We start from the raw sequence: 14,981 nt of genomic DNA, 5'->3' as shown, positions 1-14,981 counted from the left end.
GCAGCTAGACGCCGAGCTGGAGGGTGCCGGAGCAGGTGTCCTGGCCCCAGGGCCACCGTCGCTTGTCCTGCGGTGCCACGGGCGGGACGTGGTCCAGGCCAGAGAGAGGACGGACTCTCGCGTCTGTCCCCCGCAGGGCTCTGGAAGGGGAAGCTCACCGTGTGCTGTTTGGGTTTGTGCCTGAGACGCCAGAGGAGCTGCAGGTCATGCCAGGGAACATCGTCTTTGTCTTGAAGAAGGGCAACGATAACTGGGCAACAGTCTTATTCAACGGGCAGGTATTCAGAGGACCAGGGGGTGGGGGTTTTGGCCACGGGATCCTGGCAGCAAATGGCAAAGCTTTCTGAGGAGCAGCATCTGCCGCCTCATTCGCAGACCAGCTGCCCCCCTTCGTCTGTGCGGCCATCCCTCCCCCACATCCCTGGGCCGTTGGGCGGTACGGGTCCGCCAGGGCCTGATGAGCGCAACCCTGTCCTCGCCTTTCCGATCCCGCGATGCTGCGCCGCAGAAGGGGCTCGTTCCCTGCAACTACCTTGAGCCGGTGGAGCTGCGGATCCAAGCTCAGCAGCAGCCCCAGGTAACGTAGTGCCTGACCCCTTCCCACCCTCCTCTGTCCCACCACAGACAGGCCTCTCCGTAGGGGGGGGGAAGGGCTGTGTGGAAAAGGTGCGGGAGGGACACTAGTCCTGAGTCCACCTGGCGTTGGCACCAGCCGCCCAGAGCCAAGCTGAACCTGGGGAGGAAGGAGAGCGCCCAGATGTGCAGAGTGCAGGCGTCTGAGGGACCTGTTGGGCCCACCCACCCCATCTCTCTGATTCCCCCTGGTCAGGGGTGACTTGGGACCCAAAACCTGTAGTATAGGAAGGTTAGGTCTTCCCGGAAATGTCCTCTTCACCTAGAAGAACAGTCAATGTGTTGGCTGGTGACGTGCCATTAACAAAGAGAAGTCTGCTTTAGAGCCCAGAATCAGAGTAGGCCTTGCCCGCCGCGGCCCCGTCCTCACTCCTCGGAGGCCAGCCCTTCTGCCGGTGGTCTTTGTTGGACCCGAGCTGCCGTGCAGAGGACTGGCGGCGTCTGACCTGTCTCTCCGGACCCTGGGCAGCCAGCTGTCCTCGGGGGGCTTGGCCCTCCCTGCTCCGAGTTGCTCTACCCAGATGACTTGAAATGTTTTAAATGCCATACCAATGAGAGGTGGACTTTTTCCTTTGAAGGGGCAAGATGTGGGGTGAGAGGGTGAGCTGAGACAAGACTCAGGGTCCTCCCTCAGCTCCAGCAGACTTCCAGTGTGGCTGAAAGGGGTGGTTAGGCAGCGAGGGCCTTTTAGGTGGGGCTTAGGGTTCTTGTTTCTACTGTGATTTGTTCCCACCAGGCCAACCCTGCCTCCCCTTTAACCAGCACTTCCCTTAGTCTCCCCTGAATGTTGCCACCCCTCCAACTTTTAGGAAGCCAATTTCCCCTGGCTCCTTTCCATGGGGCCCCCCTCCCCCACTCTTACTTAAAAACTTTGTCTGAATGAAGGCTCTCACCATCTCTGTCACCTCCAGGAGGAAGCCTCCCCAGAGTCTGATATCCCAGCTCCTCCCAGTTCCAGCGCTCCTGGAAGGCCCCAGTTGCCACCCGGTTGGTGTCCCTGGAACAACACCCTTGGCCTGGGTGCAGGAAAGCTCCCGGCTGCTTCCTCACGGAGCATTGCTCTCCCAGCTTTCTAGGAGATTCTGGTTTCTTCTCCTCCCAGCATGCCGCTCAGCTTATGAGCCCACAGCCCCAGGGCCCCTCTCTCTTGCACCACCCACCCACCCAAAACATAGGAAATAGATGCTCTTTCTCCCTACCTGCTCCAGAACACCCATGGGGCGTGGGTAAATGTAGCTGGTTTCCGGGGGGGCAGTGAGTGTTCCAACTCAAGTAGTCACCAGACCCCTCCATCATGAGGTACGGAAACCATGTCCCGGGAGGAAAGGTTGAAGTCATTGCACACGTTTACCTCAGAGGGGGACAGAGTGGCTCTTTTCAAATGTCCAAGGAGCTCTATCTGGAAACGAAACTGCTCTACAGAGCCCCGAGGGATAGACCACGAACCGAGGGCAGATGTCAAAGGACATTCTCCTGATGCCTTGGGAAGTAAGGGGTTTTTGGTCACGAATGCAGTTTAAGCTGATTCTGGATAAGTGCTCGGTAGAGATGCATTGAAGAGGTCGTTTGTCCAGATCCTAGATCCATGATTGTTAGGCTTCCCAGATCACCAGAACCCTTTGGGATGCTCCCCACACTTCCATTTTTATTTTGAAAACTGTCAAACCTACAGATTGAAAGTTGAAACTGTAGTACAATAAATGCCAGAATACCTTTCACCTAAATTCACCAACTGTTAACATTTTGTACCAAGGACTTGCCCTGCTCCCCCTCCCTCCCCTCTGAGCCACTTGAAAGGAAGTTACAGATTCGTGACCCTTTGCCCTACACTTGAGCATTATCTCCTATTCTCCTGCATAACCACAACACAGTTGTTACATCTAGGACACTGAACGTTAATATAATATTATAGAGTGTATATTTCATATTCACATTTCTCCAATTACCCCTCAAAACATCCTTGATAGCTTTGTTTTTACCTTTTCTGTCTAGGGGCCCATCAAGGATCACATATTAACCTAGGAAAATTTTATGAATATAGATTCCTAGGCCTTTGATTCTGATTCTTCAGGATTGGAATTGGGCCTCAGAATCTGTATTTCTAGAAAAAACCCTTCCAAGTGATTCTAATGATTAGCTGGGAATGAGATCAGTGACCATTGTGCACTCTCTATAGTGAGTATTTTTATGCAGACTTCTCTTATGTAAATTAGGTGCATATGGTCATATTAATATATTATGCACATTAGGAAACATGCACAAAAATAAAGGACAAGGGAAAAATAAGTGGTTCTAACATTGCTGCTTGTGGCCCCTGGTTCATCTGGCACTCCTTGCTTTCATTGCTCAGAGCCCACTGGTTTAGCTGGACTTTGGGGTCCCTGCTCACCCCATGCACTGCTGGGGTGTGATGGTCCTTTGATACTTGCCTGTATGCTCCCCCTGAGCCAGGCACTGGGTTCGTCTGTGTGTTTGTGCTTTGCTGGGCACATTTCCCCTGAGTGCGATTTCCCCTACAGTTTATTAAGGTTAAGAATCACCCCAGAGATTTAAAGGTAAGAAGTTGGGTGTCCTATTCTAAGAGGTTTCATTCTGTGGAAGCCAGGGGCTGGCCAGGACTGTTTATTCACCGTCTTCTTTTGTTTTACTTCTTACCTTCTCCGTTTAGGTCAAAAAGAAAAAGAAGAGCCCAAGGTAAGCTTTTTTCTTGTACTATTTTTTTCTTTCTTTTTTTTTTTTTTTAAAGATTTTTATTTATTTATTTGACAGAGAGAGACACAGGAGAGAGGGAACACAAGCAGGGGGAGTGGGAGAGGGAGAAGCAGGCTTCCTGAGGAGCAGGGAGCCCAATGCGGGGCTCGATCCCAGGACCCTGGGATCATGACCCGCCCGAGCCGAAGGCAGATGCTTAACGACTGAGCCACACAGGCACCCCCCTTGTACTATTTCAAGTGGTAGAGAAAGGAAAAGCTGAGGCTCTCCACCATGAGCATGTGTCCCTGGGTTATAGAAGGAGTCCAGAGGAAGGGTGGACCAGTTACCACCATACACACAGTCCACAGGCTAGGGCCCCCCACCCCCGTGCACACATTTCCTACAGGCCTAGAGCGTGTGGGCCACCTCTTCTGGCTCAGTAGGAATTCCCATCCAGGCAGGAGTGGGGCTATGGGCCCTCTGAAAGCCCCTTTCCGTTACTGTGAAACCGGTTAGCTCTTGGCCTCTCCCTGCTGCACAGAACACTCCCCGTGATCCAGGATGGGGCTAAGAGGAGGCCGCAGACTCTCATGAGCTCCCTCTGCTTCCTCTCACCTCAGGAAGTAAAGCTCAGCGTTCCCATGCCCTACACACTCAAGGTGCACTACAAGTACACGGTGGTCATGGAGACTCAGCCCGGGCTCCCCTATAGCCAGGTCCGCGACATGGTGTCTAAGAAACTGGACCTCTTGCCAGAACACACGAAGCTCAGGTGAGTCCATGAAGGTAGCGGGGCTACACCTGGGGACCCGGTGCTGGCCTGGAGGGGAGAAGGCAATGGTTTTGTACTGATGTTCTCTGGCTTGGTTCTTACTCGTCTCTCCCCAGCTATCGGCCTCCGGACAGCAAGGAGCTGGTGCCCCTTTCAGAAGATAACATGAAGGCTGCCTGGGGCCAAGTGAAAAACTACAGCCTGACTCTGTGGTGTGAGAACACAGTGGTGAGTGCAGTGAGCCCAAGGGCACTTAAGGTCCTGTGTCTATCGGGCCACTTCCTCAACAACAGTCCAGCATTCACCGAGCCCGGTCTATGAGCCTGGCACTGTGCTTGGTGTTGAGGATCCGGTGAGTCACGAGCTCTGCGTCCCTTTGCCCTGCACCCCGGGGGCAGCCAGGAGAGGGCTCCCCGCAAGGGAAGAGCAGGACCAACAATGCACAGAAGCCTCCGAGTCCCTTCTGTCTGCCGCCACACCTACCGTTCCCAGGGTAGGCCCATCGTTATCAAGCAAGGTTGGAATGAAATCCGAGCTTGAGGCTGAGCTCCTAGCCATTCTTCACGGTCCGTTCCCATGGGGAAGAACATGTGAGAGTGGAAGAGAGTAGTGAGCATTTATTTCACGGGGAGATGATTTGGATTACAACATCCCACTAATAGTCAGCATCTATTGAGAGCTTCCCCCGTTCCAGGTCCCGGGCTAAATGCACGCTGCGTATTCATTCTTACAGACCCCACAACTCTGTGAGGTATTGTTAGCCCATTTCACAGTTTAGGTAATAAGGCAAAGAGATTGCCCAAGATTACAGCTTGACCAAGATTACACAGCAGGTCGGTAGTGGAACCGGGGCCCAGTGAGTATTTTGATTCCAGGGCCTGTATTCTTGAACCCTTTTCTAGACCTCAGGGCCCAGAACAGAGTTAACTGACTGGCCAGTAAGAGTAAAGGGAGTTAGGGGCAAAGTTAAAGGCTAGAAGTAGTAGCTACACATTAACACTCTTGACTTTGTCCCTTTATCTCCAAGGGAAAAGTTGCCATTTCTTTTTGTTGTTGAGGTTAATTCCCTCCCACAACCATGGCTCCTGAAAACCATCCATCTGCATTCTGTCAACATACCAACGTATGTTTTTTCACCGTGTATGTAATTTCTTATAAATGGATCATATAAATGGATCGTACAGTATATATATTCACGTGAATTCACATGATCCATTTATATGAAATTGATGGACTATTAAAAGTTTACATGTACAGTATATATTTATATATATCATATAAAAATATTATATAAGTATATATTATATAAATATATATACTGTATATATAAACTTTTAATAGTCCATCAATTTCATATAAATGGAACATATAAACTTTTGTTTTAATAGTACATTTCAATATGTATTTTTCCATTTTTATATATATTTTTGTGTTGTAATGGTCCCATTTCTTTTGATCGCTAATGGTATCCCTAAATGGTATTCCACAATATGAATACTGCAGTTTGCTGATTGATTCACCTGTTGGTGGCCATCTGGATTGTTTCCAGTGTTTGTCTAGTGACATTAATTCTTCAGCAAACATTTGCTGAGCACTTACTGCTCTCTTGACAGGCACTGGCAATATAAACACTCACAAGACACAGGCTCTTCTTGGGGGAAAGACAAGGGCAGACATGATTATAAAGCGTGTGTTAAGAACTGATGGACACACGAATGGTGTACTGTGTTTTATAAGCACAAGGGAGGGTGTCTCACCCAAAAATGCTGAAGGAAGGTGGGACAAGTCAATAGTCAAAATAGTCTTCCTAGAGAGAATGATGCTGAAATTGTCTTGAAGAGTAGCCTTAAAATGGTAAATAGAAATTAGCAAGGTGGAGGAGGTTAGGTGACTTATATAGATGGAAGAGCAGAGGGAAGACCCTAAGAGTTGGCAGGGGTGACAGACACAAAGAGACAATCTGGAAGGCAACAGGGCCACATCATGGAAGGCCTTGCACACTGCTGCACTCGGATGAGGTTGTGAGCCGGGTAGAAAATACGATGAATGATTGCTTGGGACGGATGATTCAGGGACCTATGAGCAAGGCAGCGGGCTCTGGGAGGCTGGCCGGCCAGCGGGCTTTCTTCGAGTGCTCAGCTCCCCATCCAGTCCTGACACTGGGGAGTCACAAGACACAATCAAGGAGATTGCAGTCTCCACTGACTAAAGCCATTGTCAGCTGGGGTCCCTCTGACACCTTCAGTTCTCCCGTTTCCTGCTTTAGCATGTTTAGACTGTGGGGCATCTGCAGTTACATCAGTAAGGGGTATAAAATTCAACAGGTCCTATGTGAATCTTCTGCAGAGCTACTATTTTTCACCTCTGAATGGATGTTGAGACCATGGAAATGAGCACACTGGCAAAGCTCTTCCACACCATCTAGGCCTGGGGCCGTGGGCCCTGTGGGGACAGTCCCTCCTCTAAACCCTCAACCCCACCGCTGGGCAGGGGCTTCTGCTCAGTTAGGGAAGGGTCTCTTTGGCAGATTCTCAATGAAATCAGATACATGTTTGCTGGGAAAAAAAAATGAGTGGGAGAGGAATGTAAGGAGGGTGGGCCTGGAGGAATGCCCCGTGGTAAGCCCCAGGTTGGTGGTATCTAAGGGTTCAGAAGATTGCGTTCAGGAAGTACAGCCCCTGGACTCACTGGCGCCCCAGGACCCTGGGTGGGGGATGGGGTAGAATAGGTAACCAGTGCAAGGGGTCCTGTGGAAGTCTGAAAGGTCATCCTAAGGTTTTCGATGGTCTATGTTGGGACTAATCCTTTCAGTATTGTCTTAAAAGGATTCTGCCTAGCAGTTCTGCTCTAAATGTGAATTACTTCCCTTAAAAGGTTTATTATTTTTAATTATTGTTAATTTTTGTTCTTTGAAGAGAGCTTCAGTCTAATTAGTGGCTGGACGTGGCTAACTCTCCCCAAATTCCCAACACAGTCTTTTTGGGACTCAGTTCAGCTTCAGAGGTCATTGCCGAGCATTCTTTATCACTACCCCTTACTCTTGGAGACAGCAAGTCAGGATGTTCTCATTCACTTAGTATAAGAGCAGGAAAATGAACAATCATTTATTAAGCGTCTACTCTATGCAGGAACGCTTACCATTAATCAAGTTTAAATCTATGTATGTATATATTTAGTACTCTGAGAGTTTAATAATTGTCAGCTAGGGGCGCTTGGGCGGTGCAGTTAATTAAGCGTCCGACTCTTGGTTTTGGCTGGGGTTGCGATCTCAGGGTCATGGGATGGAGCCCTGCGTCAGGCTCCCTGCGCTGGCTCAGCGTGGAGCTTGCTGAGGATTCTCTGCCTCTCCCTCTCTCTCTGCCCCTCTCCCTGCCCACATGCACACATGCATGCTCTCTCTCAAATAAAATCTAAAAAAAATAATTGTCAGCTATTACTATTCTACATCATATCATTTCATTCTTCTAGCCTCTATTTCATAAGGTGAGGAAACTGAAGTTCAGAGAGGTTACCCCGCTTGCTCAGGGACACACAGCCAGTGAGCAGTGGAGCTGGGATACAAACCTAGGCCTTTAGACTCCTTACAACCATTTCCACCTCACTGTACTGCCTTTCAATAAAAGGGATCTGCCAGGGCTGGAACAAGCGACATTAGGAAGTGAGAACTTTGAACACTCAGAACAGCTCTTACCCTCGCGGGGTTTCTAACGCGGGTTTGTTAAATCCCATGATTCACATCTCTAGAAACTGTACCCTTCTTCTTTTCAACATTTGTGGATGAAAAATGACCACAATGGCAACTAAGATGTGTAGTTACATATATCAGAAAGCAAGGCCTTTTTTCATGGCCTTAGAAAGACGGTATGGCGCTCTGCAGGGTTTTTCAAACTTTAGCAGGTATGAGACTCACCTAGAGGGCTTGTTAAAATGCAGATTGCTGGGCCCCACATGCAGTGAGTTTATGATTTAGTAGGTTTGGGATGGGGCCAGAAATTTACATTTCTAACGAGGTCCCTAGTATTGTGGGTGCTGGGGAGAGGGTGTTGGATTCAGAGTTAGAAACTCAGGTTTGACTTTGGGTTCTGTCGCTTACTTGTGACTCCATCTCTGTTTTTCCATCTGCAAAGAAGTAACAGTAGTACCTATTCTACCTTTTTCAGGATTACTCTAAGGTTTCTGTAAGATTTTAAGACTATCTATGGTCCTGCAGACCTTTTGGGTTCACTTATCCAACCATCCTATATTCCTAAAGTACACATTAGGTTTATGCTAGGGACTGATCACAGACTTGGCCTTTGTGAGTTTATATCCCAGGTGCTACATTGACATTTCACGGATTCCTTTAGTGATGCTCAATGTTCACTGGCCAAAAAGTTGAGGAAACTAACAGGCCTTTTACTATTTCAGGGTGACCAAGGCTTTCCAGATGAACCCAAGGAAAGTGAAAAATCTGAAGCTAATAACCAGACAACAGAACCTCAGCTTAAGGAAGGAGGCCAAGTGGTAGCACTCTTCAATTACGAGGCCACCCAGCCGGAAGACCTGGAGTTTCAGGAAGGGGACATAATCCAGATTATATCAATGGGTAAGTACTACTCCTGGATCATAGAAACTAATTTCCATGTGAGCAGCAGTAAGTTCAAGGGAAGAGAGGAAGAAACATTAATAACCTACAAGCCAAACTTTAGCCAGTGGTTTCAATCTCCTTCCTAGCTTTCAGCTGGAGGGAGCAGAACAGAGGGCTCAGCCTTTCCAATGGCAGGGAACCAACAAATGACAGACTCAGCTGACGTTTTGATCATTAAAAATGGCTGTGTTTTAGAAGGCATGCATTCTCATTCCCAGAGGGAGCCAATTGGAAGGTGGCTGGAATCATTTTGCCTTTGCACCAAGCCATAGGATACTTTCCTATAAACCACAGTTCTCTGAACTGATGTACTTTTTGAAGATGAGGGAAGAAGTGGGTAAATTTTGCCTTAAAAGAAGCTACTCGACATTGCTTTGTGTCTCTGGTGACTTTCCTGATCCTGTTAGGAATCAAACACACTACAAATTGAAACAGTATTTTAAGTAGAGTTCTAATATAGTGCTTCTCAAACTTCAGTATGCCCAAGCACCCGTTTGAGAGTTAAATAAAATTCGCAGGCCCAGCAACCAGAGATTCTGATTCAGGTCTGGGGTGGGGCCTCAAATCTGCATTTCTAACAGCTTCCAGTGTGATGCTGATCTTCTGACAGAGAGAAGCACCAATTCTAACTCACAGTTTGACATAATCTTATTTCTCTTCTTCAAAACAAGAGTCCCATCAAAAGCTTTGTTCAGGGGCACCTGGTTGGCTCAGTCGGTTAAGTGTCTGCCTTCTGCTCAGGCCATGATCCTGGGGTCCTGGGATTGAGCCCCGCATTGGGCTCCCTGCTCAGCAAGGAGTCTGCTTCTCCCTCTCCCCCTGCTCATGCTCTAATAAATAAAATCTTAAAAAAAAAAAAAAAAAAAAAAAGCTTTGTTCAAACAGCAGAAATGTGCATTAGCAATGCAGAGTAGTGAAAACAAATTCCATTACCATCCAACAGATGAAGAAATGAGATTTTAAAGTTAATGGGGGTAGAGAGTATACAACTGTCTGGCAATTAACTCAAAATATGAGTAAGGAAATAAAGAAGCAGGGTACCCTGGCAGTGCCTGTCTTCTGACAGGGGACAGTAGGGGTTAATAACTCCCAGCACCACTTTTTAAGTGTCAATATCAACCAACCAGCTACACTGTCCGGTGTTTGTTTGGGGGTGGGTGGGATGAGATAAAAACTAGAACACACATAGAAAAACCTTCTGGATAGATATGGAGAGAAAAAAGGTGGCATATTCCTTCTGACTCTTGATTTCAACTCAGATCATTATCTCAGGGTCCTGGGATCTAGCCCTGTCTCGGGCTCCATGCTCTGCGGGGAGTCTCCTAGATTTCTCTCCCTCCCCCACCCCCCTACCCCGGCTCATGCTCTCTCTCTAAAATAAATCAATCTTAAAAGGAAAAAAATCGTAAGGAAAATACTTTTACAGCACTGTGCTGTATCAAAGAATCTGTAAGTGGACACTCACAGTTCAAACTTGTGTTGTTCAAAGATCAACTATTTTTTTAATTTTTTTGAGTGAACAGGGGTAGGTGCAGAGGGAGAGGAGAGAATCTTTTTTTTTTTTTTTAAAGATTCTATTTATTCATCAGAGAGAGAGCACAAGCAGGGGGAGTGACAGGCAGAGGGAGAAGCAGGCTCCCCGCTGAGCAGGGAGCCTGATGTGGGACTTGATCCCAGGGTGCTGGGATCATGACCTAAGCCAAAGGCAAACACGTAACCATCTGAGCCACCCAGGTGTCCCGGAGAGAGAGAATCTTAAACAGGCTCCACGTTCAGCACGGAGCCCAATGCAGGACTCGATCTAACAACCCTGAGATTATGACATGAGCCGCAATCAAGAGTCGGATGCTTAACCGACTGAGCCACCCATGTGCCCCAAAGATTAAGGTATTTAATTAATGGCATGTAGTCAGAATAAAGATTACTAACAGTGGTCAGGTAAAACTGTTATTAAAAAAATCCTGTCTCAAGATTTATTGTTCAATTTCTTTCATTTTTTTTTGTTGTTGTTCTGGCAGTTTTTTGAAAAATCTAATTGATTTTCTGTATTTTACTTCTCCGTTATCATATATAAGACAGAAACCAGTAAGATGGTAGAAGTCGTATGTTCACTTTTCCCTCAAATCACTTTCCGATATGGACTTTTCCCTGTTAGCACAATTGGGGGTGAAGGACTGCCAAAGATCTGTGTGGCATATCCAGATGAGATAATTCTCCTATACTGGTTTTAAAAGTCGATATATACATTTCCTTTTATCAGTGAATGAAGACTGGCTGGAAGGAGAGTGCAAAGGGAAGATTGGCATTTTCCCCAAAGCGTTTGTTGAAGAACATGCAACTACAGATTTGGAAAGCTCTCCTAGAAGAGTCTAGGATGTTCCATAACCTACAAAGTTGGAGAAAAGTAACTATAATCATTTGTGAGGTTTAAGCATGCCCCTGCAGTACACTGTAGGGAGACATCACTGTTCGGAAGTGTTAACTAGTCTACTTTTCCCACTGAAAATTTAACCCATTACACGATGACATGAGAACTTATCATGATGATGACCCTGGCGGGTGGGTGGAAGTATCTGGAAGGGCATGAGGGGGTCTTCTAGGGTGCTGATAATGTTTCTTGCTCGGAGTGCTGGCTACCCAAATGTGTTCACTTTGTAAAAGTTCACTGAGCTGTACTCTTACTATTGGTGCACTTCTGTATGTGATACCTCAATAAAAAACTTACAAAAACAAGACACCGAGCGTACAGGCCCAAGGCTGAACTATAAATACCCGTATTCCTGTACCACGACAGTCACAGACTCCTCGAGCCTGAAGTAAATTTACAGGTAATTCAGATGGCAGACACACATAAAAATAACTTTCCTCTATTAAAAGTCTCATTGCTTAAACAGAACCTAGACTTAGTTTTCAATTCCATAGAGAATTAAAATACTAGAATCTCACCCCTTCATGCCTTCTCAGGGACATTTGTTAAGAGTTCAATACTGAGTATGTGATGTAAAGAAGCCGCATTCAGGAAGCCACTTAGTCAGGACTATCCTGTTAGTTAACATTTTATAATATGGACTATGCTAATATACATGAGAGAATGCTATGGTTTTATTTTGGTTATCATTTAACCAAATGGCTTGATTTTTTTAGGGTTAACTTGGGGTTAACAAATACTAGACCTTAGAACCTCGCCTTCATTTCCCTCCCTCTCTCCTTGTTGTACAGTACGTATGGCTTTGTAACCACTCAAGTGTGCAGGTGCTTGTGAAAAGCAGTTAGGAAATGATGTGTAGATGGAATCAACGCAGAAGTTGAGAGGCTTGCTGACCAGAGTGAACACACAAACCGGCATGCCGTGGCACTGACCTCCAACCCACCGCTGCAGGCCCGGCAGGCTACCACTGGAAATTTTGGGCACAACTCAAAGAAACGCAACCTCAAAGCTAAGAACACTAATTACCATTGGGGCTGATCAGACTTCGTGATTTTTATAGACCAGAAAGAGAAACCATCTCTGCACTGTCCCACTGACAGTAAAAATAGGGATAAAAATGGAGGGCTGTTAACTTCTTTGCATAAGCCCATCTTTATTCATTAGATAAAATAATTTTGACAGTTTCTTTCACCCATCCCTTTCCATAATAATGCACACTGGTTTGGAATGCTACTGAAAGCATAAATAACCCTGAAGCATATTCAATTTCTGACCATCTCTGATTTCCCCTAGATGACTTCTAAGTAGTTTAAGTATTTGTTTTTCTAAGTAGGATATTCTTTTAGGTTAGAAAAGAAACAACGTACACACAGATCTGGTTGGAGAGAACATGGTTTAATTAAAGGCAAAGCTGATTTCAGCAGCTGCAGGTCTTGCACAGACAGACCGAAACAGAACAAAACAAAACAAAAAACAAAACAAAACAAAAAAAAACACAAGAGAAAGTTTACTACACAAAACCAGTTTCTGATGAAGATTCTCCTCTCCCTCCTCATTACTCCACACTGAGGATGATAAGGCGAGGAACCCCGCCCCAAGAGTCAGAAAACATTCCAAACACCAAATTCTCATGCAGAAACAGGGCTGTAGATGGGATGTGGGCAGTACAGGGAGTGAGACAGTGAACCTGGCTAGCTCGTCTAGGGTGCAAGAATCAGGGACAGCTCAAACACTGGAATGTTGCAGCTGCCTGAATGCAGAGCTCAAACACACAAAGTGGGTCGAGGTAGTGGGGAAGGAGGCTTGGAAGGGTGGGGATGGGAGAGAGGCGGACACACAGGGAAGGGGCTGGAGAGAAGCACAAAGGGTTTCATATTGCCATTGGGTGGGGGAGCTTCACCCTTTCAGACCTTTCAAAACAACAACAACAACAAAAAACAAAACAAAAACAAAAAACCCCAAACACCATGTCAAACTTAAAGAGCAATAATGTAAGCATACGGGGCTCCAACCACTGTCTCTGAAGAGCAATGAGCATTAATCTCACCCCTTCCATTGCTGGGGTTGCCCAGACTCGAGTGACAACCGGGGCTCCTGGATGTGCTTTGCTCTGCAGCTGTCTTCCAGTTTGTAAGTCCCACACTGACTCCACACATTCACACACACTCCCCCTCCCCCAGGGAGAGCAGCTGGGCACGCGTGCATACACGTACACACACACACACACACACACACACACGAGAGAGACCTCCCAGAAACAGACCTTACCACTAGCACAGCAATTGGACATTTAGACTGTTTCCATAATTTCCCCTTAAAATATTACTTTTCCAGGAACTAACAGAAATGCTGTCCTTCTGTTTCTACACAAGAAAATTTTCAGTCCTCTTTCCTTCTAATAAATACCAAATAAAAGTTTATTTTCCTTTCTTTCGCCTTTTCCAGAATGGACTTCGTTGTGTTTTCTTCTGTGCATGATGCACACGTGTCCGTGTTGCCTTGAATTTCACTCTGAAAGTGGAGGTCGGGAGGCGCAGCTGGGCAGGGGCCTGGCCCGTCGTGCACTATGCAGACGCCGCTGCTTCCTTCCTCCTCAGACTGTCTTTCGGGCCCCAACTGCTGGACCCCATGCTGTTGCTTCTTGGCGAGATGTTGTACACATTAGGAATAGAAACAATTACTGGCAGACAGCATAGGGTGGGAAAGGGATGGAGGTAGGGACAAGAGGAGGTGGGTGGTAAGCAGGATGGGGGTCACAAAAACCAATCAAACAAAAAATAACCACACTGAAAGCTTCTACCTATTAAAACGTGTCAGGCCACGAACGGACCAGCCTGCCTTCTGTGAGACTGCTTGCTATGCTACTGGAAAATGTACAGGAATCAAAAACATTAATTTAAAATCCTACAGCAGTCATCTGCCAGTCCAGCCCAGCACCACCACCCACACTGCATCCTCGATTGGGGCTCGAGCACCTACAGAGTGAAGGGCATTTCCTGCTGGAGTCTCCAGGCCAGAGGAGGGCCTGCCAGAACCTTCTGAGTGAAAGTTGAGGCCTTGGACTCTCCCTCATGGAACACGTCCACTGGCTGAAGAGGTCAGCTTCCCCATCCTGTCACCACCAACCTCTCGCAGGAGCAGTGAACGGGGCTTTCCTTGCTGCACACTGACTAGAAGAAGCACATCTGTGTGTGGAAGAATTCAGTGTGATATTTTACTACTGAGAGTAATAACAATAATAAAAGATGTTCAGGAATAATTTCAACTACATTCTCAGTCAGCAAAGCAATCATTAATGGATTCCTATTTTATTCCCCAAAGAGGAAAAAAGGACTGAGAAGTTCCCGTTGGCTTCTCCCATCTGCCTCCCCTTCTCAGCTTTCACTTCCCTTGTGGCTGGGGACATGCACGATGGAGAAGGTGAGAGGCGGTGATATCAGGTAACTGAGTGAGACAAACAGCAGTTCCTCTCTCCCTCCGGAAGGCCCCAGGGGGACGGAGAGTTCCTGATGGTTTTGTTCTTTTTGTTGCACTGCGGACATTTCGTGCACACTCAGCGCGCCGGTGGAACGCTTACACCCTCTCAACAGCAAGAAACAGAAAAGAGGGCTGCCACCTGCAGGGGACTGTATGGGCCAGTCCTGCAAACCCAACATGCCATGGTTTATGGAGCCTTCATTCCCAGGGTTGCCACTTTGGCCTCAATGTGGAGGGTTCATGGTGCTTTGTCCCCGCTGCTGTTTCTGCTTCTGCTGCATTAACAGCTGCTCCAGAGCGGAAGGTCCAGGGTGCATCATGGAACTGGACCAGATAGACTGAAAAACAGC

The 14,981-nt window shown here is 47.1% G+C and overlaps 2 protein-coding genes across 7 annotated transcripts in view; one reads left to right on the top strand and one right to left on the bottom strand.

Moving 5' to 3' along the window:
* NCF2 (neutrophil cytosolic factor 2) overlaps positions 1–11,461 on the top strand; it is a 29,618-nt gene extending 18,157 nt beyond the window's left edge. Inside the window, exons 8-15 of the mRNA XM_032393003.1 lie at positions 137–278; positions 509–577; positions 1,545–1,620; positions 3,302–3,327; positions 3,948–4,099; positions 4,216–4,327; positions 8,507–8,684; positions 10,987–11,461. Of these exons, the coding sequence (XP_032248894.1) occupies positions 137–278; positions 509–577; positions 1,545–1,620; positions 3,302–3,327; positions 3,948–4,099; positions 4,216–4,327; positions 8,507–8,684; positions 10,987–11,099 (868 nt within the window). The 3' untranslated portion in view covers positions 11,100–11,461. The remainder of the gene's footprint in view (positions 1–136; positions 279–508; positions 578–1,544; positions 1,621–3,301; positions 3,328–3,947; positions 4,100–4,215; positions 4,328–8,506; positions 8,685–10,986) is intronic.
* A 102-nt stretch (positions 11,462–11,563) lies between these two features.
* The window catches only part of SMG7 (SMG7 nonsense mediated mRNA decay factor), an 89,780-nt gene continuing 86,362 nt past the window's right edge, over positions 11,564–14,981 (bottom strand). For 5 of the 6 annotated variants that reach the window (XM_032392996.1, XM_032393000.1, XM_032392999.1 and 2 more), the window contains one exon: positions 11,564–14,969. In XM_032392996.1, the coding sequence (XP_032248887.1) occupies positions 14,856–14,969 (114 nt within the window). In that variant the 3' untranslated portion in view covers positions 11,564–14,855. The remainder of the gene's footprint in view (positions 14,970–14,981) is intronic. The other variant, XM_032392998.1, reaches the window with a different exon arrangement.

This window comes from Phoca vitulina, unplaced genomic scaffold (genome assembly GCF_004348235.1).
Source record: "Phoca vitulina isolate PV1807 unplaced genomic scaffold, GSC_HSeal_1.0 scaffold71, whole genome shotgun sequence".
NCBI lineage: Eukaryota > Metazoa > Chordata > Mammalia > Carnivora > Phocidae > Phoca > Phoca vitulina.
This window is presented reverse-complemented; position numbering and strand designations above follow the sequence as displayed.